General features: G+C 34.0%; 4 protein-coding genes and 1 long non-coding RNA gene across 8 annotated transcripts; 3 read left to right on the forward strand and 2 right to left on the reverse strand.

Moving 5' to 3' along the window:
• Positions 1 to 2,059: 2,059 nt before the first annotated feature.
• On the reverse strand, positions 2,060 to 6,277 carry LOC135798527 (gastrula zinc finger protein XlCGF26.1-like). The gene is made up of 3 exons (XM_065311387.1): positions 5,847 to 6,277; positions 4,766 to 4,930; positions 2,060 to 4,701 (listed from the first exon to the last, which is right to left on the reverse strand). The coding sequence occupies exons 2-3, from the start codon at positions 4,902 to 4,904 to the stop codon at positions 3,479 to 3,481; spliced, it is 1,362 nt and encodes a 453-aa protein (XP_065167459.1). The 5' UTR covers positions 4,905 to 4,930; positions 5,847 to 6,277; the 3' UTR covers positions 2,060 to 3,478.
• A 232-nt stretch (positions 6,278 to 6,509) lies between these two features.
• On the forward strand, positions 6,510 to 9,155 carry GAA1 (glycosylphosphatidylinositol anchor attachment 1). Its single transcript, XM_065311385.1, has 5 exons — positions 6,510 to 6,967; positions 7,202 to 7,361; positions 7,416 to 7,607; positions 7,666 to 7,931; positions 7,993 to 9,155. The coding sequence occupies exons 1-5, from the start codon at positions 6,608 to 6,610 to the stop codon at positions 9,088 to 9,090; spliced, it is 2,076 nt and encodes a 691-aa protein (XP_065167457.1). The 5' UTR covers positions 6,510 to 6,607; the 3' UTR covers positions 9,091 to 9,155.
• Positions 9,156 to 13,922: 4,767 nt separating this feature from the next.
• Positions 13,923 to 16,971, reverse strand: LOC135799151 (uncharacterized). 2 transcript variants are annotated; one of them, XR_010549897.1, is made up of 3 exons: positions 16,441 to 16,455; positions 14,205 to 14,834; positions 13,923 to 14,151 (listed from the first exon to the last, which is right to left on the reverse strand). It is a non-coding gene; the product is annotated as an uncharacterized lncRNA (long non-coding RNA). The 2 variants fall into 2 exon arrangements; XR_010549896.1 differs by having other exon boundaries at positions 14,205 to 16,971.
• Positions 16,972 to 17,127: 156 nt separating this feature from the next.
• Positions 17,128 to 19,167, forward strand: LOC135799319 (uncharacterized). Of its 2 annotated transcripts, XM_065312382.1 has the most exons (5): positions 17,139 to 17,623; positions 17,677 to 17,784; positions 17,839 to 18,000; positions 18,178 to 18,373; positions 18,437 to 18,651. In XM_065312382.1, the coding sequence occupies exons 1-4, from the start codon at positions 17,428 to 17,430 to the stop codon at positions 18,180 to 18,182; spliced, it is 471 nt and encodes a 156-aa protein (XP_065168454.1). In that variant the 5' UTR covers positions 17,139 to 17,427; the 3' UTR covers positions 18,183 to 18,373; positions 18,437 to 18,651. The 2 variants fall into 2 exon arrangements, with proteins under 2 accessions (XP_065168453.1, XP_065168454.1); XM_065312381.1 differs by having other exon boundaries at positions 17,128 to 17,623; positions 17,839 to 18,128; positions 18,178 to 19,167.
• Positions 19,168 to 19,419: 252 nt separating this feature from the next.
• Positions 19,420 to 22,245, forward strand: LOC135799318 (uncharacterized). Of its 2 annotated transcripts, XM_065312380.1 has the most exons (8): positions 19,420 to 19,531; positions 19,580 to 19,843; positions 19,902 to 20,020; positions 20,068 to 20,179; positions 20,237 to 20,569; positions 20,661 to 20,978; positions 21,037 to 21,206; positions 21,275 to 22,245. In XM_065312380.1, exons 2-8 carry the CDS (start codon positions 19,684 to 19,686, stop codon positions 21,992 to 21,994), a joined length of 1,932 nt encoding a protein of 643 aa, XP_065168452.1. In that variant the 5' UTR covers positions 19,420 to 19,531; positions 19,580 to 19,683; the 3' UTR covers positions 21,995 to 22,245. The 2 variants fall into 2 exon arrangements, with proteins under 2 accessions (XP_065168452.1, XP_065168451.1); XM_065312379.1 differs by having other exon boundaries at positions 20,068 to 20,569.
• Positions 22,246 to 27,818: the final 5,573 nt, after the last annotated feature.

A 27,818-nucleotide genomic window follows, 5' to 3' on the forward strand; every position in this document is an offset into this window, starting at 1 on the left:
CCGCTTGAAACTTACGACAAACTTGATTAACGATGCGTGCGCTTTGACGATGATGAAATCTAAATAACGAAACTAAATTGAAAGTAAACATGATGCTTTGGATTATATTGGAATATAATAATTTAAAACACGTTGAAAATCGTCCAAAGTTTACATCATGATTAGAGTAAAATTTAAATTTAAAATAAATTTAAATTAAATTTAAACAAATTAATTTTTTATAGTTTCCACACACAATCATTGACCTAATCGAATTTAAATGGCTATATAAATTTTTTTATTTAAACGAATAGCCTATAGTTCTGATGCATATAGGCAACTCAATGTACTATTAGTATATTTAATGCTATTTTCAAAAGTTTTGAGTGATTGTGTGTGATTACTATAACGTATATGTGTTATAGAAGAGAAAACGCAGCTTAAATTTCGATTTTTATACGTATTATATATAACAATTGTATATATGTGCCTGGACGTATGTGTGTTTAACTTAACGTTCACGATGAATTGCTAAAATGTTAGTATGTGGTATATATACTAATTTTATGTAAAACCTGGGTCTATTATTGAGTCTATTTTATATTGAAATTGTTTTATATGGATAGAAGTTATGTTGTATTATAATTCCGATTAAATTTTAAAGCGGTTGAGGTAGAAATTAAAGAAAACTATGTGAAAAAAAGATAAAAACAAATGTTGTTAAACCATGTTATATTTGTATAAAATATTATGTACTGATATTTGAATGTGACACCAAAAGCCAAATGAATGTTAATTTATTTGAAATATATAACTTATAAAAATTTCAATCTATTGCATTTTTCAATTTATTTCAGTCAAATATTTAACTGTAAAAATTGAAATAAATATTTTAAATTAAAATAATAAAAACCAAATAAATATTTATAGCAGTTTAATAAATCCGAATGTTTTATTTTGATATATTGATGTTTTAAGAGCAAATAACAAAGTAATACTTATTTAAGGTGACAATACAGTTTATTTTTGTGCAGTGTGTGAATTCACCTCGATGCATTGCCTCGCTGATAACAAAAACCAATTCGGTGCATGTCATCGCTTGCTTCTATCTAACTCAATGTGCACGCAATGTGCACTAACAAAAAATAAATAAACTGATACGATATTTTGACCTGACTGCTGCGAGAAACTAAACCCGAATTTAATGCAAATAAGTGCATTGCAGCCACATCTAACGCCAAAACAAAGAATTATTTAGAGATAAGCAACATGCTGAGCGTAAGTTTACTCAGGGACACAACTATTGCAAACGATATAGCCTCGTTTAACCGATAAACTCTGTATAAAAACAGAATATGTACAACTTGGTTTGTTTATATTAATTTCTCTGTGTTACGACGAAAAATATTTTAATTTCTTGCAATTATGGCTTAAAATATAGACATGACATCGATGGTCACAATTCAGGAAATATTTACCGGATATTTACTAGAGCAATTGAGTTTATAACCAGCTTACAAAAGATTAAGCAGATACCAATCTGCGTAAAATTCCAATATTTGTTAATTTTTGTTCCTGGATTAAAGGACACGTTGCTATAACGTGATAAAATGCACACAATTATCATTTTCCAGCGGATAATTGTAAAAATTCAAGTAATTCAAAAAACAACCAATCAAAACATTTGAAAAATGCAATAAAAATCCGTATTTATAATAAAAACCAAATAAAATAGATTTTATTATTTTCAATTGTGAATACGTAATCCATTGTATATTTTTTAATACAATTTATTTATAAAATTCTAGGTGATTTAATTGGATTTTGCAATTTTATATGTTGAGTTAAACATAAAAGTTGATGAAGATGCCCTCAGGGCGAAACATGTTAACTCAACATATAAAATTGTAAAATCCAATTAAATCACGTAGAATTTTATAAATAAATATTTAAAAAAATAAAATAGAAAATATAGTTCCTATAATTTCGCGTACGCTCACTTACACCAACAAAAACTAAACTAAACTAAATCTGAAAAACAATCGTTTTTAACATTTTTCACTAATAAAAACACAATAAATTATTAAAATATGTATCATAATGTATTATTATGCAGTACTACAATATAAAAATATATAGAATAGTTATTAACAGTAGAACTCTTATTTACATCTCTCTAAATCCGATAAAGATAAATATATAGCATGTAGGTAGTTAAATCTCTGCACATCTCCACATTTCTTCGTCAAACATGATATTATAATCTACGCTTATAAAAAATACATCCCCGCATGTACCGCTCTCTCCCTATCATCATCTTAAACACTATGACTAGCTGAATATCCAGCAATGATTGTTGCAAACATATTTAAAGTATTGAGGTAGATACGATCAAATCAAAAACGTAATAATTTAGGTATTTATATATACACGGAGGAGGAATGCATCGTCGAACGCTCATTGTTTCCTATCTACATACAAAACAAACACGTTATGGTAACCTAGCCAAAAATAACACATTCACATTGTTGCGATTTTTGTACTTTTTATAAGTTTGTTTAAAGTGTTAAGTATTTCACTGGTTAAAAACCCATCATTTCAACATATTTCAAAACCTGAACCGACACCTAATCAGATCGATTTGCAAGTGATTCGATTTTTCATCAACAATCAACGTAAATAAATAATAACAGCTACAAGTAATTAGTAAACAACATTTAAAAGCAAACGAAGCGTTTCAGGTAAGATATTTTCAGGTTTCAAGGTTTATTGTCAATGATATTCGTCTGTTATCATCTCGCTGCTGATACCATCATCAGCATTCGCATTGTTTTGCGGTTTTTTTCTTTATCAATCGGCGCGATCGACAGTATTTAAGAAGCAATAAATTCCACAAATCTGATTGTTTCACCGCATGGACCTCGGAACACTTATCACATTTACGAACTTATCACGGTCCATCGGCACGTAAAAATGTAATAACCTGATAGATATATAGATATTGTGATCGAAATCTTGTTTTAACAATAAATATGCTTATCGCTTAACTCTCTCGCTCATATATGCGTATATAAATATAAATATAGAATCTCTTAACGCTACTATGTAATTTGTTATCGTACACGTATAAAAAAAAACAAACAAAAATATAATAAATAGTTAAAAAACACTTTTTGGGTATAAAAATATAATGACTACACTTACTATGTGTTTAGCGTTCTTATCTTTGGATTATTCAATAATATATTATTGGGTCATTCAAATATATTTCAAATTCTATTTGCTTCCGACACGAGATTCAATTGCAATCACGTTATCATTACACTCAACTGACTTTTTCGATTTCCAAAAATGTTTTCCAGATTAAATGTGACAGGTTATGTGATTATGTGAGTTGGGTTGCCTACAATCAAATTAAAGCTTTGCACTGTTAAATGTGTGAAATCGTGATTGTTTCAAATAGAATTTCAAATGTTTTGCAATGAAACCACCCATAATATTACCTCGGTGATGGCGGCTGTGGTAGCTGTGGCGGTTGGTGTTGGAATATTTGACTGAACGCCGGCAGTGGAGCAGTTTCGCGCACGTCGTCCTCTAGATAATTAAAAAAGTTTGCTTGAATGTCGTCGATGGACGCGTCCAAAGCATTCCCCGCCAGGGGATCAGGTATCACATCTAATACTTCGCGGCCGAGATCGGCGAGTTCTCCCTGAGGGTGCGCCGGTGGTAAATAACCGGACAACGGTTGCAGCAGTGAATCTAAATCCAATCCATCAGTGAAATCCTCGGGTTGTGATAGACTAGACTCATCTGCCTCAGCTTTAATCGCCACACCAGTGGCGGCTTGCTCTGTTTTCACCTCAACATCTGAATCGGTCGCTTTCGAATGTGATTTCTTGATGTGTCGAACCAAGTGGTCTTTGCGACCGAAGCGCTGCGGGCAAAACTGACACAAAAAGTCTCTTCGTCCTGTATGGACAACCATATGTCGACGTACATCCTTCCTCGTGAAGAATTTACGATCGCAATGATCACAACAATACTTTTTCTCATCCGGGTTCTTCACTGTACGGCTGCCGGCGTGAACTTTCAAATGATATAAAATTTCTTCTTTTGTTTCAAACGATTTCTCGCATATTAAACAATTCAAAGCGCCATCTTCCGCCGCATGAAACGCCAAATGTTTCCTGAAGCTGATCAACGATGTGTATTCTTTCTTACATGACGTATTATCGCAAACGTAGAGCTTTTTACATGGACTGTGCACTTTGATGTGATTCTTCAGATGGTCCTTGCGATGAAAAGTGCGTTCGCACATCGTGCAACTGAATGGCTTGCGATCGGAATGAATCAACACGTGTCGCACGAGTTTGAATTTCGAAGAGAATGATTTCTTACAGTGCTCACATTTAAATGGTGATCCGCTACCGTGCACCTGTTGATGCTTGGCGAATTTACTAACATTCTGAAAACACTTTTGACACACGGCGCACACGTACTGCTTCTTCGACGGCGTCTTTTTGATCTTTTTCGGGGTGATGTTACTCTTGGTTTTCGGACATAATGCCGTGTTGGGTGTTTGTAGGCCCGATGGCCCGGCGATATCTTCCGGTTTGATGTTGGTGTGCGTGTTTTTCTGCTCCGGAAAGTAGCTGTCGATGTAGGTCTGCTCCAGCGGCTCGGTTTTGATCGCGTCGTGCGGGTGGAATTCATTTTTGACAACTGCAGGAAACAAAATAAAGAAAATTATAGATTAAATCGTAGTAAATTGTGGTGAATGTCTTACTTGTTGCTGGTGGTGGTGGTGCTACTGGCTGTGGTGGTTGTTGTGTGTGGTCATCATTTCGGCGGTGCTCCTCCTGGTGAAGAAGCGGGTCGGAATCGTTTAAGTGTCTAAGTCTGCGTTGATCGCCAGGTGTTCCCATGGCGATATCAATGAGGGCAACATCATCTGGAATTAGAATCCAGATTTTTATTATCAAAAATAGTAATTTTTTGAATTTTTCGTGAAATTATGCAGAAAAATCAACAAAAAAACGTACAATAACCAATTTTTCTGTACAAAGTGTAAGAAAACATTTAAAAAATGATGTTTTACTTGGTTTTCAAGAGATTAAGTGGTAAAATTTGATAAAACTTAATTTTTATAAGAAATGATACAGAAAAACATAAAAAAGTTGAATTTTAAAGCAAAATGTGCCAAAAATAAAAGAAAAATGTGATTTTTAATGTAAATCAAGTCGGAAAACAAAGAAAAGTTAATTTTTAAAGAAATTATACTGTTATAAACCTATTTGACAACATTTGAAACAAAATACGACAATTTTAAGCAAGTAACTAAGAAAAAAGAGTGATAATGATGAATAAATATTAATAAATTATCATAAACTGAATTTTCACAGATTATTCCTATTAGTTGTCAACAGGATGTCAATTTTTATAGATTTTATCCGCACAATTCGCGCATAAATCGTGGTTTAATTGATAACATTTTAATTGGCTGATATATTTCCCATAGAAAAGCCTCCAGCATGAAAAAAAGCTTTAAAATAGCCGCGAATAATTTAAAAATAACTCTGAGCATAACACACGCGAGATGATGATGTGGTTAAACATAAACCGAAACTTCTAAATATACTCAGCCACTTTTACTTTCCACAAAAGAATTTTAATAGCCTAGAAAACTGTTGATTTTGTTGTTGCTTAGTGTTCCACTGGGTCACAAAAACGGATATGACTTTTATCACTTTCTACCTTAACTTAACGCACTTTAACTGTTGCTTTAACGTCATTCAGTATGCACACACTAGGCGAATATAATAAAATTGAATATAAAAGGAATTAAATAAAACAAAGGAACAACTTACAATATCGTTTTTATGAAGTTGACGTTCTCAACAAGTGCAGACGATACGCGCGCGCGACATTGGTTTTGATCCGATGCGCGAATTGATTAAATGCCTCGCGATTTTTTGATTGATTTGCTCCGATTGTTCTTATTGTTCGACACACGGCTACATCCAAATAATTATCTATTATTGTGAATCATTTTCAGGTGCGAGCGATCGAACAGTCGCGTAGCCCCCGAACGCGCACGATTTCGATTCAGACACGAACAATTGCATTTGATTAGATAGTTGCGCGCAGCCGATAAGAATCCGCGACTTTTTTCTTCACGCGATTATCACACGGTGATTAATTGTCACGCTTATTGTTCGAATAATGACAAATAACAAATGTGGTACAATTATGTAAACACACACAAACATCACCAAACAACCAGTCGAACGTCAAACGCGACGACCTTGGCATTACCACTGCTGCCATACGGATCTAGTTCTATTCCAATGTTTACTATTGCATACTACCAACTTAGAGAAAAACAAAGTGTTATTATCATATTGTATTTAATAATTAATATTATATATTTATATTAATTTAAACAAGAATATAATATTTATATTTATAGAATAATATACAGCATATTTTAAATATTTTGAAAAGAACACAAAAATCCATGAGGGCGCCACTTGTCAAGTAAGTCTCGTTTCGTGTTTGTTTACAAATTAAGTTAGGTTATCGGCAAGTTAAATTCAAGGGCCTGGCCCTAAAATTAATAAGAACAAAAATGGGTCTCTTAACCGATCCAAGTGCAGGTCATGGCAAAGCAATTAAACTTCTGTTAAAATACTATCCAAAACTATGTGTCTTTTTGTATGTGGTTGGAATTGCATACTTTTGCATCCTAGCCTCACCACAATTCAATGGGGCTACATACTTTTCTGAAAACGCCCTTTTACCTGGTTTAGTCAAGTCTGAGTTTCGTGATGAACCAGCAGCCAAACAATATCATGCGGAATTACTGGATGAAATGAAAAAGTATGAGGATTCCTTACCTTACTCATGGCTGCTTGCTAAGTTTCAACAAATTGGGCTGGACACTTATACGCACAACTTCTCATTGAATTATCCACTGGGGAAAGGACAGGTAATATTTAAATTAATTTACTTGTTAATTATTCTGGATAACTGGTAATTTACAAGAGTAATCACTTGTGTTTTCTTGTTTTTTTACTTGAAAAACTCATTTTTATTGACATTTTTGTTATAATTTGTTTGTAAATTGTTGAGAAGTTATGTTTTTACTTACTATAGACTAAATTATCATAACTTACAGGATATTTCTTTTATAATCTATTAATATCCATTATTTTCTTTGTAGAAATTCCCAGGAAAAAATGTTTATGGCATTATTCGAGCTCCCAGAGCAGCCAGTACTGAAGCTCTTGTTTTAACTGTTCCATATCGTCCGAAAACTAGTGTTCATCCGACTACAGTTCCTTCCATTGCTATAATGTTAGCTTTTGCCAAGTTTGCAATCAGTAAGTTTAAGTTTCCACCCATAACTGATCAATATTAATTGTAATAAATTACAGAAGAGAAATATTGGGCAAAAGATCTCATCCTGCTCATAACTGAACATGAACAGCTTGGAATGCAAGCCTGGCTAGAAGCATATCATGGAGTATCATGCGGAACTTCCGGTGTATTAGACTCTGGTGATATGAAAGGAAGAGCTGGATCTATTCAAGCTGCTATTAATTTGGAGTTTCATGATGTTGACATAAGTATGTAGACATTTTTGTAATTTTTTGGGTTGTATCTTTTATTTGAATGTTACTTTAGGTAAAATTGATATAAAAATCGAAGGATTAAATGGACAACTACCCAATTTAGATTTATTCAATCTTGCAAACAAAATGTGTATGAAGGAAGGTCTTGAAGTGACTTTTAAAAATCGCGCTGCTGATAAAGTGCGCACCCCGTTTAAAGATTGGAGTGTTTCATGGCGATTTATTTCATCTTTGCCGAAAAAATTAAGAATATTTTATAAAGAGTGGAAATATTCGTTTGTCACTTTGATGAATATGGTGTCTACACAAGCTACTGGTGTAAGTATTAAAATAAACACAATATTTTTATGATTTAAATCAAAAATTTGTATTTACATAGACTCCGAATGGAAATCATGGCCTTTTCTACCGTTTTGCCATCCAAGCCTTAACTCTCGAAGGTTTTGGCCCTACAAATTCCAAACAACCACGAGCTAGCTTTTACACCATGGGCAGAATCCTTGAGGGAACCTTCCGGAGTTTAAACAATCTTCTAGAACGTTTCCATCAGTCTTTCTTCTTTTATTTATTACCAGCTCATCATAGATACATATCCATTGGACTTTACATCCCGGCTTTAGCCTTATTAATAGCAACTTTATACATAAAAGGTTATGCTAAATGGTGCCAACTACATGAGACTTATTCAATTGAAGCAGAAGTAAATTCAGAAAATGTGGACACCGCCAAGAAAATTGTAAACAAACCATCAGAAACAAAAAGTATTGAAGAATGGAAGAAAGATTTTGAAAACGAATGCAACAACGGTATAAACGAGGAAAATCATGGTTATGGTCGCATGTGGATTGTTTTCTTGATTTTCCACGCTTTAGGATTCTGCGTGCCGTTTATCCCACAGAAAGCAGTAGAAATCGGTGCACAATTTGGTTACCAGCTAGATATTTCCATTTTAATCGCCTTGTCAATAATATCAATCATTCCGATAGTCTTACCTCTAGTCATAAGAATTCCACATCAAATGAGCATGACATTTTTGAATATTGTTCTGCTTATGGAATTCGCTATTGCGCTCAATTGGATTGCGATGTTTAACATTTCTTTAGCGATGTTTTTAGGTGCGATTTACATTCCGCTTGCATTGCTGATTAATCCCAGCACATGTAAACGGTGTACAATAACACAGAAATTGATCTGGTTGCTTGCGCATCCGGCAGTTGTAGCATTCTGCACTGTAATGATTTATACGTATGTTTCATTTCCGAATGATTCTATCAAAGAGAATTTAGGACGTTCTTATATGTCATTACAAAAGGCATTGCGGTTTAGTATTGAAGACTATTTGATTTATGGCAATAATTTGTTTTCAATTGCAACTTGTATTATTTTCCCGATTTGGTCTTGTTTTTGGTTTGTGACGTTCACACCTCTACAACAAGAAAGTCAAGAAAACATAGGGAAAGAAAAGAAGCAGCAATAAATTAAATTGTTACTTATTTGTTTTTTGTATCGCTTTTTATGCGAAAATAAAGTCCTAAGTGTGGATTTTATGTATTTATTAATACGTTTATAACATTAACTTCCTATTTAAAATTTGGTTTCATCATAGTTTTTTTAATATATTAAGTTTTTAATATATCTTCTAATAAAATGTGTATAAAACAGCTCTTACAACTAGAGTTGTTTTGTTTTCGCAAAAAACAAACAGGTTTTTATCGCGTAATACTACGTCATGTTGCGTTCACTCTGCATACTGCAGACGTTTCGGGTGCACATTCTTTCAGTTTGCTATTGACCTCACGCGGTGGGTGATGTATCGTGAAGCGTATTCTATCCATATTGGAGGGCTGTTCGAAGAAAGTATAAGTGATAGGCGTTTTGTTAACTCTCGCGTGTCGCGTGTGTGAAGTGTACACACATTTTCCGGTTTTCTCTTCATTTGTGCGTGAGTGATCAGCAACAGAGGTGATTAGTTGCAGAAAACTAGAATTCAATGTATTCTTCACCAAAATTGCAGGCGATTTAGCAAAGGAGTAAGTAACATTGATTTTTAGTCATGTAAACAATATCAGTTATTATAATGCATTGGAATTTACAATTATGTGCGTTGTTTTAACTCATGTTTCTCTGTTGCAGTATTTGATCTTCTTCTCAAATATCCGATGCACAGTCAGGTAAGTTTGTAAATGTTTTATTATTTTTGTTCTGTTTTGTTTTTAATTGCGTTCCACAAGCAAATCATGATTCTTTAACATTGTGGCGTGCCGTCGGCTATACTCTTGCTCCCTGCTGTAAGTTGCGTGTACTTCTGTGTATTTCGCTCGACGAGGTTTGTCGCATCGTGTTCATCGAGGGCATCGTGTTCAGGGCTCCGTGTGAAGGTAGCGGTTGAAGTGACTCGTGTTCAGGGCATCGTATGAGGGTAGCGGTAGAGGTGACTCGTATTCAGGGTACCGTATGAGGGTAGCGGTAGAGGCGACTCCTGTTCAGGGCGCCGTATAAGGGTAGCGGTAGAAGTGACTCGCGTTCAGGGCACCATACGAGGGTAGCTGTTGAAGTGACTCGTTTTGAGATACTCATATAGAGAATTTTCCAATTTTCCATAATCTACAACTTTATTGCCGCCCCCTAGAAATCATGCGAGAAGTGCCAGCTAATTGCTCGGCAAATTTCACTATTTTTCAATTTTGTTAATGTTTCATCATGGAAATTCGCTCATATCTCGGGAACTGTTCGCAATATTTGCACGTAGCGGTTGAAGTGACTCTTGTTCAGGGCACCGTATGTGGGTAGCGGTAGAGGTGACTCATGTTCAGGGCACCGTATGAGGTTAGCGGTAGAAGTGACTCGTGTTCAGGGCACCGTATAAGGTTAGCGGTAGAAGTGACTCGTGTTCAGGGCACCGTGTGAGGGTAGCGGTAGAGGTGACTCGTGTTCAGGGCTCCGTGTGAAGGTAGCGGTAGAAGTGACTCGTGTTCAGGGCATCGTATGAGGGTAGCGGTAGAGGTGACTCGTATTCAGGGCACCGTATGAGGGTAGCGGTAGAAGTGACTCGTATTCAGGGCGCCGTATAAGGGTAGCGGTAGAAGTGATTCGCGTTCAGGGCACCATACGAGGGTAGCTGTTGAAGTGACTCGTATTGAGATACTCATATAGAGAATTTTCCAATTTTTCATAATCTACAACTTACTGGGATAAATTCTCTTTTAGTTTAAGAGATATTAAGTATCGGACATCGTCTAAAAAGTATCAAGTGTGTGCGAACCATTTTAGACTTCTGCACAACTCGTTGGCTCAATGTGTTACCTAGTACGAATACTAATTTATTTGCGGCGTTTGATACACTGGTAAGCAAAAGTTTTTATCATTTAGAGTATTGGTTTTCATGATATTTGCAACTAGAAAATTGATATCTTTTGCGGAAATTTTTACTTCAATAAATGCTTCAAGACATCGACGCGCCGCCAGCTTTGCGCAGCAATTGCTTTTAATTGTGGTTCTTTTAGTATAGCATGCGAACGCGATGTCATCATAAGTTCAGAATAATTTCCCAAAATGCGGAATTTAATTCTGTATCACCCTGTATTTGAATTTATTGCTACAAAATTCCCTAACGTGAGTTATATTGAAAGTTGTGTAGCAAGGTAACTAACACGACTTATATATCTATATATATAAAAGAAAGTCGTGTTGGTTAACTCCATTATAACTAAAGAACGGCTAATCCAATTTAGCTAAAAATTGGTGGAGAGGTAGCTTAGGGCCAGGAGAAGGTAATGGGATACTTTTTGAAATGAAAACTTTTCTAAAAGGGCACTAAACGACACTAAAAAGAGACAAACATATTTGCGTATATGGATTATCTTGCGGGAGAATAAGAGAACGCAAATACAAAATTTTCTAGTATCCCAGTCTCCTCTTTGTGCGATGCTTCGTAGCTTCCCCCCTAAGCATAGACGTGTGTATGTGAGTACGTGTGAGTTGAAGTCGACCGGTTGTTGTTTTTGTTTGGAGAAGGTTACTAGGATACTTTTTGAAGTGAAAACTCCTTTAGAGAACACTAAACGACACTAAATGGAAACAAACATATTCGCTTATATGGTTTAGCCTACGGGAGAAAAAGAGCACACAAATATAATGTTTTCTATTATCTCCGTCTCCTCTTTATGCGATGCTTCATAGCTTCCCCCTAAGCATAGACGTGTGTGTGTGTGTTTGTACGAGTTGGTTAAAGTTGCCCGGTTGATGTGCTTGTTTGAATAAGACTTAGTAAGTGTAGGATACTTTTTTTAATACTTTTTGAAGTGAAAACTTCTTTGGAAGATACTAAACGAGTTTTCTCCGTCTCTTCTTTGTGCGATGCTTCGTAGCTTCCCCACTCAACATGCAGTGATCAAAACGATCAAATCTTATCCGACAAAACCGTAATGCAATTAGGATTCGAATGATTACGAATCAAAGAACTGAAGAAGAACAAAAAATTGCACGTGAAAAGCGCCGTGTTAGTATGACTCGACTTCGTGCTTCTCAAGCACAAGAGCAAAGCGAGGCGGAACAAAGTTTGCCGGGTCAGCTAGTATATATATATAAATGCTATTATTATAAATATGGTAAATATTGTTAAATAATGTAAGCTTAAGCGATGATGAAATGTAAAACAATCTTTGAGGTTATTACTTATCATGTTATTGATGTTATGTTGTCATAAAAGCTAATAAGATGGCGGTTAATTGGACATAGTGTTGAGTAATTAACGACAGGTGGCGTTGTTTGTCGAATTGTTGTGAAACCTTCGCAAAAATTCAAAATAAACCGACCCACGATCTGATTGAAATCAAATGAAAATTCGTGACGCACAAAACGTCGAACAGCACAAAATTGCAAATCAAAACATTTATGTCAATACAATCACAAAACACATCTTTGAATATTTTAAAAAGCCGAATCGAATCGAAATTGAATTCGATGGAATTGTCGGTAAGTAAACTCAAACAGCGTCAATCAGATCAAACCGCACGCGGTGTGTAGATAATCTGTAAATAACGCTAAACTAAATCTAACATGAACACTCCTGTCTGTTCTCTCGTTCCAGAACCCTCCAAAATGAATTCATATACCACACAACTATATAAATACAAACATACACACACATACACTTCCAATTATTATCATTCATGATTCTATATCAAAAAATCTGTAATGTGTACATATCTCGCAGGAAAAAGCCAACAAATGTTCGTCAATGTTCTCTCGTCCCCGAATTCTCCATATCGAATCTTCTAACACATCTTCATATCTCTGTATTCATACCATATCCTTTCTATTTGTACAATTACCGATTAAGACGATTGAATGATTGCATGCACGTCATTGGAGTAATTAAATAATTGAATTGATTTAGTAATGAGAGATGGCAATGCGATGTGAGCTCATGTGTTTGAAATGAAAACTAACGTAAAATGTAATTCTAGATTTTCTAAGCGAAACCTGTTGTTAAACATAATTTAGTGTACGACTCTCTTTAGGCGATATGAAATGAATGAATATTGTGATATTTTAACGTAGGCTAAATATCCATTGTGTTTAGCAGAATATGATGACAAACATTGACGAGGAAATAAGATAGTATGATAAATATAAATGTACACAAATATTTTTATGTGTTTTATTGATTTATTTTATATATAATATTTGATGAGGTAAAAAAAGACACTCAGTGATCAAATATTAACGCAAATAATCTGATATTTGTCAAAAAATTCGAAAATTTGCTTAATTTAAATTAACTTTTTATTGAAGTTGCATAACCTTTACTGAATCAACTATTTACAATCTATAATATAAACATGAATTTATATTATATTGCAAAATCTGTTGGTAAGCGGATAACTCAACAACGCTTAGACCAATTTGGCCAATTCTTTTTTTAAAATGTTCGTTAAAGTCCAAGGATGGTTTTTACGGCGAGAAAAATTCAAATAATTGCCTAGAAAACCCTAAAAACAGCCCTTTTCTATAGGATAAAAGTTTGCATTGAGATTCAATCATAGTTATAGTTAAATAGTTGAATCCGAGATGGCGCCCTGAAGTGAATTATTAGCAATTATTTATATAATTATTTTCTTTAAAATAAAATTGCGAATCATATTGATAGAATTGACACATACTATGTCTAGAACAAGAGAGTAAAAACTAATTACATTTTTATTAAACACTACCGGGACGAAGTCGCGGGTGGAAGCTAGTTGATAATAAAATCCGGCAATGTGGTATTGGTTAAGTTTTAAATACAGGACAAATATTTCTCTACCATTCTGTATAGTGAGCAAAGTTCTTTAATTATAAAATGCCATTGAAACATTCCAATAATTATTATTCATTTTATGTTTACACATTGAACTCAATATTCTTATTTGCTCTCAAGCATGGTTTTGAATACATCTTTAAGTTGATCCTTTGCCGTATTAGCCATATTACCTAATTTAAACGCAATTTCAAGTGCTTTGTCTTGTATCTTGTCGGTAATATCAGCTGGTTTTGCCTATTTCAACAACCAGTAAATACATAAGTATATTAAGAAATGCAAATACTTACATCTAACGGCTTAAAACTCACTAAAATGCAAAATAAAATTGCAAAAATTATCAATTGTTTATTCATGGTTGTTGAGTTATTTTATATGAACTGAGTTTTGCATGTTTTAATTGCGGTATTTATAGGGTTTATTTGATTAGTGGACATGTTCATAATTCAAACTCGTGTAGTTAACAAGCCAACACTAGTTGTACATCTATATCGCGTGTCAGAATAAGAATACTTAATAACCGTAATTTGCGCTATAATTGTGTTAATATATATTTGGATTCAATGATGATATGGTTTGAATTTTTTAAATGTCAATCTTAAAATCAGCTCCTGGAATATTTACAATGTGTTCATATGATAAGAATGTTTCGAAAGTATTACAGATAAGCTGTAAATGTCAAAAAAATTTAAATGCAAATTCAAACTTTAATTATCAATCATCAAAGTGCTTAAGAATGGCATGTATGCATTCCGAATTAATTTATACTTAAACAATTGTATATTTCTATCCCAGGTGAAATTTTTCTTTTCTTCATGTTTATATTTTGTTCAATAGAACAATAGGTTTAATAACTGCGAGTGGCACTCCATATAGCCTTGTGCTGCATCGTAGGAAAATGTCCAGGAACCAGCTCTATCCTGTGAATCAAACCAATGATTAAAGTGCTATAGTCACTGTCTTTGTCATCCTTAATTTTGCCACCATCCATCAAAATAACCTATCTTCTATATATATATAAAATTTGCGTGTCACAGTGTTTGTTTCCATACTCCTCCGAAACGGCTTTACCGATTTTTACCAAATTTTATATGCGTATTCAGTAGGTCTGAGAATCGGCGAACATCTATTTTTCATATCCCTAAGTGATAAGGGTTGTTCACCCTTAACTTTTTTTTTAAATTTTTGGACAAATTCTTTTGTTTTTATTTTTTTTATACAGTAGAATCTTGATAACTCGAATGTCAAGGGAAACCAAAAAAAATTCGAGATAGAAAGTTTTCGACTTAACAAGAATTTCGAGATATGAAGAGGTAACTCATCAAATTTCGACATAAAAAGGCACAATTTCATAGAACATTTATTACGACAAATTACATTAGGTAACATAAAATGAGAGTCAAGTACATAATTATAATGAATGAACTTACACTGTATGTTTTAAATAATTGATAAAAAATCTGTTATCTTCGTTTGATTCAAGCCATTTACAGATTTTTTATCAATTATTTTTTCTAGTTCATATAGTGAACCGAATATATGATACTCGATATCATTACATCTTTCAATGTAAGTTCGTAGTGTATCAATTGCTGTATTGTACTCATGTTGTTGCTTGTTAACAGCCAAACAAATATGTACTGACTGAGCCAAGTAACCAAAAGTGACCAAAAATGAAGAAACATAACATCTATGTTTCTTAGAAATTAGAAAGTTTATTGAATGAATTCATTCCTTGCACGTGTGCAAAACAAAAACAATAGATAAGAAGCCCCGAGCCCCGAACATTCCTTTTTGATTTTATTGCCACGAGTTTTAAGCTCCGGGAATCCCGAGTTTTGAGCTCCGGGAATCTCGAGTAAGAAATCATAAAATTTTATGAACTTCGACTTACTGAGGTAGTATTTGCAGTTCGAGTTACTGAGTATTAAAATGTACGAGTAATGCCTCACAGGGAAATAACTTATTGTTCGAGTTACTGAGTCTAAAAAATTCGAGTTAGTGCGTCGTTCGGGGTTCAGCGGAAGGGAATAGCATATCTTTTCGAGTTACTGAGGATTACGACTTAACAAGGTTCGAGTTATCAAGATTCTACTGTAATGTGGAATTAAAAAATACATACAACCCTAAATTTTTAGTTTTTTATTACCAACCCCTATTTCTTTATAGCCATTTTAGTAATTTAATCATTTTTCATCCCGCTCAAAGAAAACTTTTATATGCGTATTCAGTAGGTCTGAGAATCGGTAACTTCATATCTCTAAGTGATAAGGGTTGTTCACCATTAATTTTTTTTAAATTTTGGTCGAAATTTTTTGTTTTTATTTTTTTAATGTGGCATTAAAATATACATACAACCCTAAATTTTTGGTTTCTTATCACCAACCCCTATTTTTTATAATAAGTAAGTTACTTTTTGTCTACACTAAAATTTATCTAGAAACTTGAAATAATTTATATGGCAAAACAACGTTTGCCCGGTTAACTAGTTTGAATATAAATAATTACATTTTCAATATAGCATACCTTATTTTCGAAATTTTTGCATCTTAATTTGTCCTTGTAGTTTGTAGAGGATGGAGAGAAGGAAGTGTTATCAGACGATGTAGAAAAATAAACAGCGTCTGATACCACTTCCTTCTCCGTTCCACCCACTAATAATAAAAGTAAGATATAATCCCTTTTTGTCGGTACCTTGGAATAGAAATAAATAATGCAATAAATTTTCCCTAAAATGAAAAATAGATTGCAAATCAATTTCAATGAAAGGCTAAATGAAATAAATTATTACAGTATGGCAAAATAATAAAAATAGTGATATTACTTTACCAGGTGCCTCTGTAATTGTTATATTAGTGTTTCAAACTATTCTACAAATATTCAAATATACTGACTTGAAATGTTCATCTTAAGCTGCGACAAAGGTTCCATAGGCAGCAAGAGCAGCAATCCAACTGAAAAGTACAGTTCAAAACACTTCTCACGTGTGTGTTGTATGCCATTACGTGCGTTAAAAATTATTCCACTGACTCATCTGATCAAAAACATTTGGACAAGTTACAACATTATGCAACTAGTAACTGCGCAATACTAAATGTAATCTCATAATGATTACTGGAATTGATAAAGATAAGTGTTTGGATAGAATCAATTCTAAGTAATCAAAAATAATTAAACATTGATTTAGTTGAAATGAATGTAATAAGTATTTTGAAGTGGTTATTTATTATACATCAATTCAATTAAGTCAAAGGAAGCAATAACTCAATCAATAAATTTAAAATGAAGGCATGTATGGTATGTATGTTTGTATGATTTTGAAAACAAAATTACTCAGTAATTTATCCGTATGCTGATAAAAATCAAGGAGATCATATCTTTTTACTAAGCGTATAAGATTCTTCGTGTCAGATAAAAAAAAGCAGTTGTATTTTGTACCAATACTTTAATAAATCCAATTAATTTAATTATGATTCCATATATAACTTGTCATCTTTTTAAACGGAAAATAAAATGCGTGTGTTGCCAATATTGTTACTGTTAACTTCCAATTTTAATCACATACGGGGAAAAACAAATCTGTTGTTTGCAAATGTTACTGGTACTGGAGAAAATGCCAAAGTTCAAGCAACGTGTGTCAGTGATGATTACAACGATGCAATTGCATGGATCACAGCACCTTTCACTGAGTTGATTGAACCTATTTCAGGTATTTTATTCAATAAATATGTATATAAGCAAATTTACAATTTTATTTTATAGCAAATGAGACCTTGCGGTATATCAATTTTAATTGGGGAAAATATGGGTGGAATGAAGAAGTAGCCTACAACGCAACGTTTGGTCCAGTAATGGATTATACTTGGGAAAGTAATATTTTCACTTAGTATATTTTATAATATATTAATAATGATTTTCATTTAGTGTTACCAATTATTATAACCCGATCGGCGCAACTGACACAAAATTATAAATTTGAAAAATTAGAAGAAATTAAAATCAGAAATCATTTCGAGCTCAATTTTTCGTTTTTGGGAAAATCAAGTGCACAAATTTATTTGTGTTCACATCCAATGATAAAAAGAGGTACATGTTTTATTTTTATTGTCGGTGGGTGGAATGGTCAGGGCAGTGTTATAAGACGGTGTAGAAAAGGAGCGTCACCAACAAAATCGGAAGATAGATTAAGAGGATGCGAAAATATCGTCAATAAGGTATGCTACGTTAAATATAATTGCTTAAATTTTCCTAAATTAATTCTAGATTGAACATAAAGCATTATTCTCAATTGACGAATGGAATCAAATTTCTATTCGATATATAAATCAACAATTAGAAGTAATAACCAACGACAAAAATTTATTATCATATCACGCGAAATATGATGGAGAATTTAACAATTTTACAAACTTATTCATACATTCAAATACCGAAAATGCTCTGTGGAAATATCATAACTGTATGAAAACAAATTTTAATGTGTACTTAGATATTTTATTCAATTGTTGTATTATTATTTTAGATACATATTATGAAACTCGTAAACCCTACATTAATTTTATTAATAGTAATTGGTTTTATATGGCTTCTAATTACTTATGTATTTCGTTTTTTGCCAATTCTGCGAAAGGTATTACATTACAACTGTATGATGTTTCGCTAGAGCTTATTAAAACCAAATACTATACGAGTGATCAAAACACACAATGGAATTATAAAACATTTTATTCTGACGTATATGAAGATGCTGAATATTATTTACGCATTTCCTTTAGTCCTAATGATAAGATAGCAATTCGAAACATTGTCAGGCATTTAGACTGCAAGGGAAGTGAAACAAACAAATTTCATTTCTCATCATTAGAGTACGATTTCGATTCAGCAAATAATATTAAGTGTTCTTCTCTTCGACACAAAATAACACAAATTAAAATTTCATTGCCAAATGAGAGTACTGGTGTTTTATCGAGTGATAATCAGAATCATTGTAATATATGTACTGATTTCTACAACACTACAGAATGTCCACACAGAATAACGTGTAATGAAGAATCATGTCATTGTCCAGTCGGATACACCGGAAAATATTGTAACACAAGTAACAAGAACAATTAAGAATTAAGAACACATTCGCAAACATTACGGTTTATATATTCTTTCAGTATGCGACAGAGGAAAGTATGGTTGCAATTGTGCATCTGAATGTGCAAATTGTAATTCAAACTTTTGCAATAATATAAATGGTGAATGCTTCTTTGGTTGTAATAATTTAAAATATGTTGCACCCTTTTGTAAAAAAAGAAATCTACCAATGTTAACTGGGATTGCATCCACTCAAACTGATTGTGTCACAAATTGCACAATTACAATCTACGATAAAGAATTAAAATATGATGGTGTCCAGGAACCGAAATATTATTACACTCGTATATTTGAACCAAATGGAACTATTACAGAAGGAAAAATAACATCAATTAAAATTAATTTAATTAATTTTACTAATTTAATTAAAGAATGCAACTATAACTATCAGATAGTTTTGTGTGTTACGGATAAAAAAAATCTGAATGTTTTATTGATGATTTGACAACATTTGAATTTGATACAACATGTGAAGGTACTTTATATTATATTAACATACACATTACTGTAAATCTGATTGTAGAATTGCAAGCAAATCAAATTCAAATTGAAAGTGTCGACAGACGTACGACAATAAATGTGACATCGTACAATCCCAGTCAAAATTGTCTCTTAGAAGAGTATTACATGTTAATTCGCGATGAAGCCAGCAATGCAATTCAGTATTCAAAACACTTACAACTGATTAATACTGTATTGTCATTGAACATATTTACCGATTATACAGTGCAATTAACTAAAAACAACAAAATAATACATAACATCATATTTACAACAGACGAATCGGGTAATTATATTAATAACATATGTAATATTTCATTAATTTAATTATCTTTTTGTTTTAGTTCCAAACAAAGTTAGAAACATAACAATTATTTCTTCATCATCTAGTGATCTTAGTGTTATCTGGGAAGCACCAACACCTGTTTTGGGGATTATTACCAATTACCATGTCACTTGGATGGTGAGCCACCAATATTTAATTATCTAAATGTAAATTTGAATTTTTAGTTTCTAGCCAAGAGAAGTTGTGAAAATGAGAATCAAAATTTTATTATCCAATCAAGAAATGTGACAACCACAGCAATTACATTAGATAATCTTAAACCTTATTCCATTTATAGTATAACAGTATCCGCAGTCACTAAGAAGGGTGAAGGTGATATTTATAGTGTTTCAGGAAACACAGATGCAACTGAAACCAATCAATTAAACACATTTAATAATAAAATTATCACTTTCGAAACTTCTATTCAAATAGACTTAGTTGTTGATTGTGAACATTGGAGTGGCCCAATCTATCTCAATACATATGCTATTTGCAAGAGTGAATGGTGCGAAGGAGAAGAGATGAATAGGACTAAACACCTGCAATATAATGACTTAATTACACTTGACAGTTTACTTCCATATACTAATTACAAATTAGTTCTTTATCAATCTCATAAGAACGAGGATAAATTTGATAATATTTATAAATTGTTGTCGACTAATGTAATGACACGAAGTACTGGTATGTCTGCTATAATTGCATCACATAAAATACTACTTTTAAATTTAAATTAAAAGTTTTAATCTTACTTACTTACTTTACTTACTTTTAGTTCCAAATCAAGTTCCATTTGCGGAAGTATATAGCTTATCTGAAGCAAGTTTATCATTGAGATGGAGTCCACCTTATCCGCCTACTGGAATACTAGATTCTTTTATAATAAAATGTCATTACATTTCAGGGGGTCATAGTACGCAACAAACCGTTAATAGTTTTTTGAATCCATGTAAAATATGGCCAAATATGTATTGCACTACATTAACTAATCTTACCGCCAACCAAAACTACATAATTTCAATTGCTGGCCGTAATCAGGGCAACTCTAATTATGGAGTAGAAACAGTTTTGAACGAAACAACATGGATTAGAGGTAATTTGCTATATAGATATAAAAAGTAAAGTGCTAATAAAATGTTTCTTTTGATTAGCTCCGCAACCTCCACTGAATTTGATTGCTAAATGGGACGAGTTTAGAATTCTACATTTGCAATGGCAACATCCCAATAAAACAAATGGACCCTTCTTTAGATTTAAAATTCGTGTTAATAATTACCAATATTCTTACCAAGAATCTGAAAGTGCCACATACACTTTTAAAGTAAGCCGCATTTCCTGTCGATACGTCGTGTTTGCATTTTTGATTTATTTTTATTTTTATTGTTTCAGACACAATTTCAGTGTAATCCTGAAATCCATCGAGCAATTGTTTCTGTAGAAACACACAACTCAAAATTCTGTTCTGCTTTTTTGACTCACCAATTTATTTGTCCTATTTTTAAACCATCACTACAATTTAACCCCTCTGCTATACATAATAGCAACAACTCCATTACTATTTCAATACCGGCTATTGAATATGATGAAGCAATAAGCAATTTGTACATTGTTCTACTTGTCAATGAATCGGATAATACTTGTACAGGTGATTGTAGAGAAAAAATAGGAAATAATCATGATTCACTTGTTCCGATTAAAGAAAATCAAACATGTTGGATCGTTGGGCATTACGATCAAAGAAAATACAGAGAAATTGAAAAAACCCACGTAAATTTGAACTTATCTCAAATACCAAATTTTAATGGTACTGGAGAATTGTTTGAAGTGGGTATAGTGATTATCAATGAGCTGGGTGACCAAATATCATCTAATTGGTATCTCGTTGACCAATGCAAATGGGAAAAGATGGAATTCTCAAGTATTCTAGTAAGTTTGCTGGTTTTAACAATACTAGGAATTATTATTACTAGTAGTATATTGGGTTTATTGTTATGGAGAAAGAACCGACGCAAAGAAAACGCAAACCAATTCTGTAAGAAACGTGTGAATGGAATATCCTTTCCTCTACTTTCCATGGAAGAAGCAAAGAAAAGAGCGAATTATCATTAGATAAGGAAAATTTTACGCAAGGAAGGAAAAATATTGCAGAGGCATGTGGTACATCTGCTGTGACCCGGATATCCCCGGTTGTATCAAATACCAAAAATATAACGCAGTCTTTCCGTAGTTTACATAAAATTTATTAGAATTTAAGCAATTTATTGGCCACTAGACTTCAGATAACTATAATAAAGTGTCTAGAAGTGTCTAGTATTGTAATGATGTGCGGGTATATTTTCCAAATAAATATTTTATCCTAAGTATGGATTTTCTTTATTAAATATTACATTTAAAACATTTAACTTTTTATTTAAAATTCGATTTCATCAAAGTTTTTAATATATTTCCTAATAAAATGTATACAAAATTTAACTGCTCTTACAACTGGAGTTACTATGCGTTCGCGTGTGACGCTTATCAGTATGTGTAAACAAACAGGCTTTGTTTCGCTGATACTACGTCATGCTGCGTTCACGCTGCGCACAGCAGACGTTTTGCGTGCACATTCTTTCAGTTTGTTAGTGACCTCACGCGGGTGACCACGCATCGCGAAATATATATTTCGTGAAGCGTATTCTATCCATACTCGACGGGTGTGACAAGAAAGTATAAGTGATGATAGCCGTTTTGTTGACTATGCGTGCGGAGTGTACACACATTTTACGGTTTTCTCGTTATTTGTGCGTGCGTGAGTAACAACAAAGTTGATTAGTTGCAGTAGACTGGAATTCAATGTATTCTTCACCAAATTCTCAGGCGATTTAGCAAGGGAGTAAGTAACTTTGATTTTTAGTCTTGTAAATAATATCAATGGCAATGTATTAGCATTTACTTTTATGTGTGTTGTTCTAACTTACGTTTTTCTGTTTCAGTGTTTGCTTTCCTTATCAAACATCAGATGCACAGAAAGGTAAGTTTGAAAATGTTTTATTGTTTATGTTCGTTTTTTTATGGTGTTCCACAAGCGTATCATAATGATTTAACATTGTTACGTGTCGTCGGTTACACATTTGCTCCCAGCTGTAGGCACAGCGTTCTTCTGTGTATTTCACGCCATTGGGTTTGTTTTTTACAATTAATAAATACTAGTTAACCGGGCAAACGTTGTTTTGCCATATAAATTATTTCAAGTTTCTAGATAAATTTTAGTGTAGACAAAAAGTAACTTACTTATTATAAAAAATAGGGGTTGGTGATAAGAAACCAAAAATTTAGGGTTGTATGTATATTTTACTGCCACATTAAAAAAATAAAAACAAAAAATTTTGACTAAAATTAAAAAAAAATAAGGGTGAACCACCCTTATCACTTAGAGATATGAAGTTACCGATTCTCAGACCTACTGAATACGCATATAAAAATTTTCTTTGAGCGGGATGAAAAATGATTAAATTACTAAAATGGCTATAAAGAAATAGGGATTGGTGATAAAAAACGAAAAATTTAGGGTTGTATGTATTTTTTAATTCCACATTATAAAAAAAATAAAAACAATTTGAATTTGTCCAAAAATTTAAAAAAAAGTTAAGGGTGAACAACCCTTATCACTTAGGGGTATGAAAAATAGATGTTAGCCGATTCTCAGACCTACTGAATACTCATATAAAATTTGGTAAAAATCGGTAAAGCCGTTTCGGAGGAGTATGGAAACAAACACTGTGACACGCAAATTTTATATATATAGATTAATTTGCTAATAAATTACGTGTATTGAACGTTGGGATTTAAATGTCCTGTCACACATATCTTAACAGCAGAAACATTGTTTTCAGTATAAAGTTGTGTTAACCTCTTAAAGTGTTTACATGTTTTCTTTAGGTAGTAATAGCTCGAAAGCTTTTCTAAACGGTACCCTATTACCGCCCGCGGAATCTGATAGTTAGACAGTTAATCTTACGGACACACTATTGCCGCCCCCAGAAATCATGCGGAAAGTGCCTGAAAATCGCTCTGCTAATTTCACAATTTTTCAATTTTTTTAAATGTTTCATCGTGGAAATTGGCTCATATCTCGGGAACTATTCGCAATATTTGCACGTTCTCTTCGGATTCTGATAGCTAGAGAGATAACCTTACGGATACGCTATTGCCGGCCCCAGAAATCACGCGGGAAGTGCCTGAAAATCGCTCGGCAATTTTCACTATTTTTCAATTTTTTTAATGTTTCATCGTGGAAATTGGCTCATATCTCGGGAACTATTCGCAATATTTGCACGTTCTCTTCGGATTCTGATAGCTAGAGAGTTAATCTTACGGATACGCAATTACCGGCCCCAGAAATCATGCCTGAAAGTCGCTCGGCAATTTTCACTATTTTTCAATTTTTTTAATGTTTCATCGTGGAAATTGGCTCATATCTCGGGAACTATTCGCAATATTTGCACGTTCTCTTCGGATTCTGATAGCTAGAGAGTTAATCTTACGGATACGCTATTGCCGGCCCCAGAAATCATGCGGGAAGTGCCTGAAAATCGCTCGGCAATTTTCACTATTTTTCATTTTTTTTAATGTTTTATCGTGGAAATTGGCTCATATCTCGGGAACTATTCGCAATATTTGCACGTTCTCTTCGGATTCTGATAGCTAGAGAGTTAATCTTACGGATACGCAATTACCGGCCCCAGAAATCATGCCTGAAAGTCGCTCGGCAATTTTCACTATTTTTCAATTTTTTTAATGTTTCATCGTGGAAATTGGCTCATATCTCGGGAACTATTCGCAATATTTGCACGTTCTCTTCGGATTCTGATAGCTAGAGAGTTAATCTTACGGATACGCTATTGCCGGCCCCAGAAATCATGCGGGAAGTGCCTGAAAATCGCTCGGCAATTTTCACTATTTTTCATTTTTTTTAATGTTTCATCGTGGAAATTGGCTCATATCTCGGGAACTATTCGCAATATTTGCACGTTCTCTTCGGATTCTGATAGCTAGAGAGTTAATCTTACGGATACGCTATTGCCGGCCCCAGAAATCATGCGGGAAGTGCCTGAAAATCGCTCGGCAATTTTCACTATTTTTCATTTTTTTTAATGTTTCATCGTGGAAATTGGCTCATATCTCGGGAACTATTCGCAATATTTGCACGTTCTCTTCGGATTCTGATAGCTAGAGAGTTAATCTTACGGATACGCAATTACCGGCCCCAGAAATCATGCCTGAAAATCGCTCGGCAATTTTCACTATTTTTCAATTTTTTTAATGTTTCATCGTGGAAATTGGCTCATATCTCGGGAACTATTCGCAATATTTGCACGTTCTCTTCGGATTCTGATAGCTAGAGAGTTAATCTTACGGATACGCAATTACCGGCCCCAGAAATCATGCCTGAAAATCGCTCGGCAATTTTCACTATTTTTCAATTTTTAATGTTTCATCGTGGAAATTGGCTCATATCTCGGGAACTATTCGCAATATTTGCACGTTCTCTTCGGATTCTGATAGCTAGAGAGTTAATCTTACGGATACGCTATTGCCGGCCCCAGAAATCATGCGGGAAGTGCCTGAAAATCGCTCGGCAATTTTCACTATTTTTCAATTTTTTTAATGTTTCATCGTGGAAATTGGCTCATATCTCGGGAACTATTCGCAATATTTGCACGTTCTCTTCGGATTCTGATAGCTAGAGAGTTAATCTTACGGATACGCTATTGCCGGCCCCAGAAATCATGCGGGAAGTGCCTGAAAATCGCTCGGCAATTTTCACTATTTTTCATTTTTTTTAATGTTTCATCGTGGAAATTGGCTCATATCTCAGGAACTATTCGCAATATTTGCACGTTCTCTTCGGATTCTGATAGCTAGAGAGTTAATCTTACGGATACGCTATTACCGGCCCCAGAAATCATGCGGGAAGTGCCTGAAAATCGCTCGGCAATTTTCACTATTTTTCATTTTTTTTAATGTTTCATCGTGGAAATTGGCTCATATCTCGGGAACTATTCGCAATATTTGCACGTTCTCTTCGGATTCTGATAGCTAGAGAGTTAATCTTACGGATACGCTATTACCGGCCCCAGAAATCATGCCTGAAAATCGCTCGGCAATTTTCACTATTTTTCAATTTTTAATGTTTCATCGTGGAAATTGGCTCATATCTCGGGAACTATTCGCAATATTTGCACGTTCTCTTCGGATTCTGATAGCTAGAGAGTTAATCTTACGGATACGCAATTACCGGCCCCAGAAATCATGCCTGAAAATCGCTCGGCAATTTTCACTATTTTTCAATTTTTTTAATGTTTCATCGTGGAAATTGGCTCATATCTCGGGAACTATTCGCAATATTTGCACGTTCTCTTCGGATTCTGATAGCTAGAGAGTTAATCTTACGGATACGCTATTGCCGGCCCCAGAAATCATGCGGGAAGTGCCTGAAAATCGCTCGGCAATTTTCACTATTTTTCAATTTTTTTAATGTTTCATCGTGGAAATTGGCTCATATCTCGGGAACTATTCGCAATATTTGCACGTTCTCTTCGGATTCTGATAGCTAGAGAGTTAATCTTACGGATACGCTATTGCCGGCCCCAGAAATCATGCGGGAAGTGCCTGAAAATCGCTCGGCAATTTTCACTATTTTTCAATTTTTTTAATGTTTCATCGTGGAAATTGGCTCATATCTCGGGAACTATTCGCAATATTTGCACGTTCTCTTCGGATTCTGATAGCTAGAGAGTTAATCTTACGGATACGCTATTGCCGGCCCCAGAAATCATGCGGGAAGTGCCTGAAAATCGCTCGGCAATTTTCACTATTTTTCATTTTTTTTAATGTTTCATCGTGGAAATTGGCTCATATCTCGGGAACTATTCGCAATATTTGCACGTTCTCTTCGGATTCTGATAGCTAGAGAGTTAATCTTACGGATACGCTATTACCGGCCCCAGAAATCATGCGGGAAGTGCCTGAAAATCGCTCGGCAATTTTCACTATTTTTCAATTTTTTTAATGTTTCATCGTGGAAATTGGCTCATATCTCGGGAACTATTCGCAATATTTGCACGTTCTCTTCGGATTCTGATAGCTAGAGAGTTAATCTTACGGATACGCTATTACCGGCCCCAGAAATCATGCGGGAAGTGCCTGAAAATCGCTCGGCAATTTTCACTATTTTTCAATTTTTTTAATGTTTCATCGTGGAAATTGGCTCATATCTCGGGAACTATTCGCAATATTTGCACGTTCTCTTCGGATTCTGATAGCTAGAGAGTTAATCTTACGGATACGCTATTACCGGCCCCAGAAATCATGCGGGAAGTGCCTGAAAATCGCTCGGCAATTTTCACTATTTTTCAATTTTTTTAATGTTTCATCGTGGAAATTGGCTCATATCTCGGGAACTATTCGCAATATTTGCACGTTCTCTTCGGATTCTGATAGCTAGAGAGTTAATCTTACGGATACGCTATTACCGGCCCCAGAAATCATGCGGGAAGTGCCTGAAAATCGCTCGGCAATTTTCACTATTTTTCAATTTTTTTAATGTTTCATCGTGGAAATTGGCTCATATCTCGGGAACTATTCGCAATATTTGCACGTTCTCTTCGGATTCTGATAGCTAGAGAGTTAATCTTACGGATACGCTATTACCGGCCCCAGAAATCATGCGGGAAGTGCCTGAAAATCGCTCGGCAATTTTCACTATTTTTCAATTTTTAATGTTTCATCGTGGAAATTGGCTCATATCTCGGGAACTATTCGCAATATTTGCACGTTCTCTTCGGATTCTGATAGCTAGAGAGTTAATCTTACGGATACGCTATTACCGGCCCCAGAAATCATGCGGGAAGTGCCTGAAAATCGCTCGGCAATTTTCACTATTTTTCAATTT

The sequence above is a fragment of the Atheta coriaria genome, unplaced genomic scaffold (assembly GCF_025399875.1).
Source record: "Atheta coriaria isolate IRGN ID8LTWV9N9 unplaced genomic scaffold, Caltech_Dcor_3.1 hic_scaffold_9_pilon, whole genome shotgun sequence".
Lineage (NCBI taxonomy): Eukaryota > Metazoa > Arthropoda > Insecta > Coleoptera > Staphylinidae > Dalotia > Dalotia coriaria.

Coding starts and splice junctions, on each gene's coding strand:
- LOC135798527 (XM_065311387.1), bottom strand. CDS start 4,904: ATGGGAACACCTGGCGATCAACGCAGACTTAGACACTTAAACGATTCC. Junction 4,702..4,765: donor ACCACCACCACCAGCAACAA/GTAAGACATTCA, acceptor TGTTTCCTGCAG/TTGTCAAAAATGAATTCCAC.
- GAA1 (XM_065311385.1), top strand. CDS start 6,608: ATGGGTCTCTTAACCGATCCAAGTGCAGGTCATGGCAAAGCAATTAAA. Junction 6,968..7,201: donor ATCCACTGGGGAAAGGACAG/GTAATATTTAAA, acceptor TTTTCTTTGTAG/AAATTCCCAGGAAAAAATGT. Junction 7,362..7,415: donor TTTTGCCAAGTTTGCAATCA/GTAAGTTTAAGT, acceptor AATAAATTACAG/AAGAGAAATATTGGGCAAAA.
- LOC135799319 (XM_065312381.1), top strand. CDS start 17,428: ATGCGTGTGTTGCCAATATTGTTACTGTTAACTTCCAATTTTAATCAC. Junction 17,785..17,838: donor AATGGATTATACTTGGGAAA/GTAATATTTTCA, acceptor ATTTTCATTTAG/TGTTACCAATTATTATAACC. Junction 18,129..18,177: donor GCGAAAATATCGTCAATAAG/GTATGCTACGTT, acceptor AATTAATTCTAG/ATTGAACATAAAGCATTATT.
- LOC135799318 (XM_065312379.1), top strand. CDS start 19,684: ATGTTAATTCGCGATGAAGCCAGCAATGCAATTCAGTATTCAAAACAC. Junction 20,021..20,067: donor ATTACCATGTCACTTGGATG/GTGAGCCACCAA, acceptor TTGAATTTTTAG/TTTCTAGCCAAGAGAAGTTG. Junction 21,207..21,274: donor GTGCCACATACACTTTTAAA/GTAAGCCGCATT, acceptor TTATTGTTTCAG/ACACAATTTCAGTGTAATCC.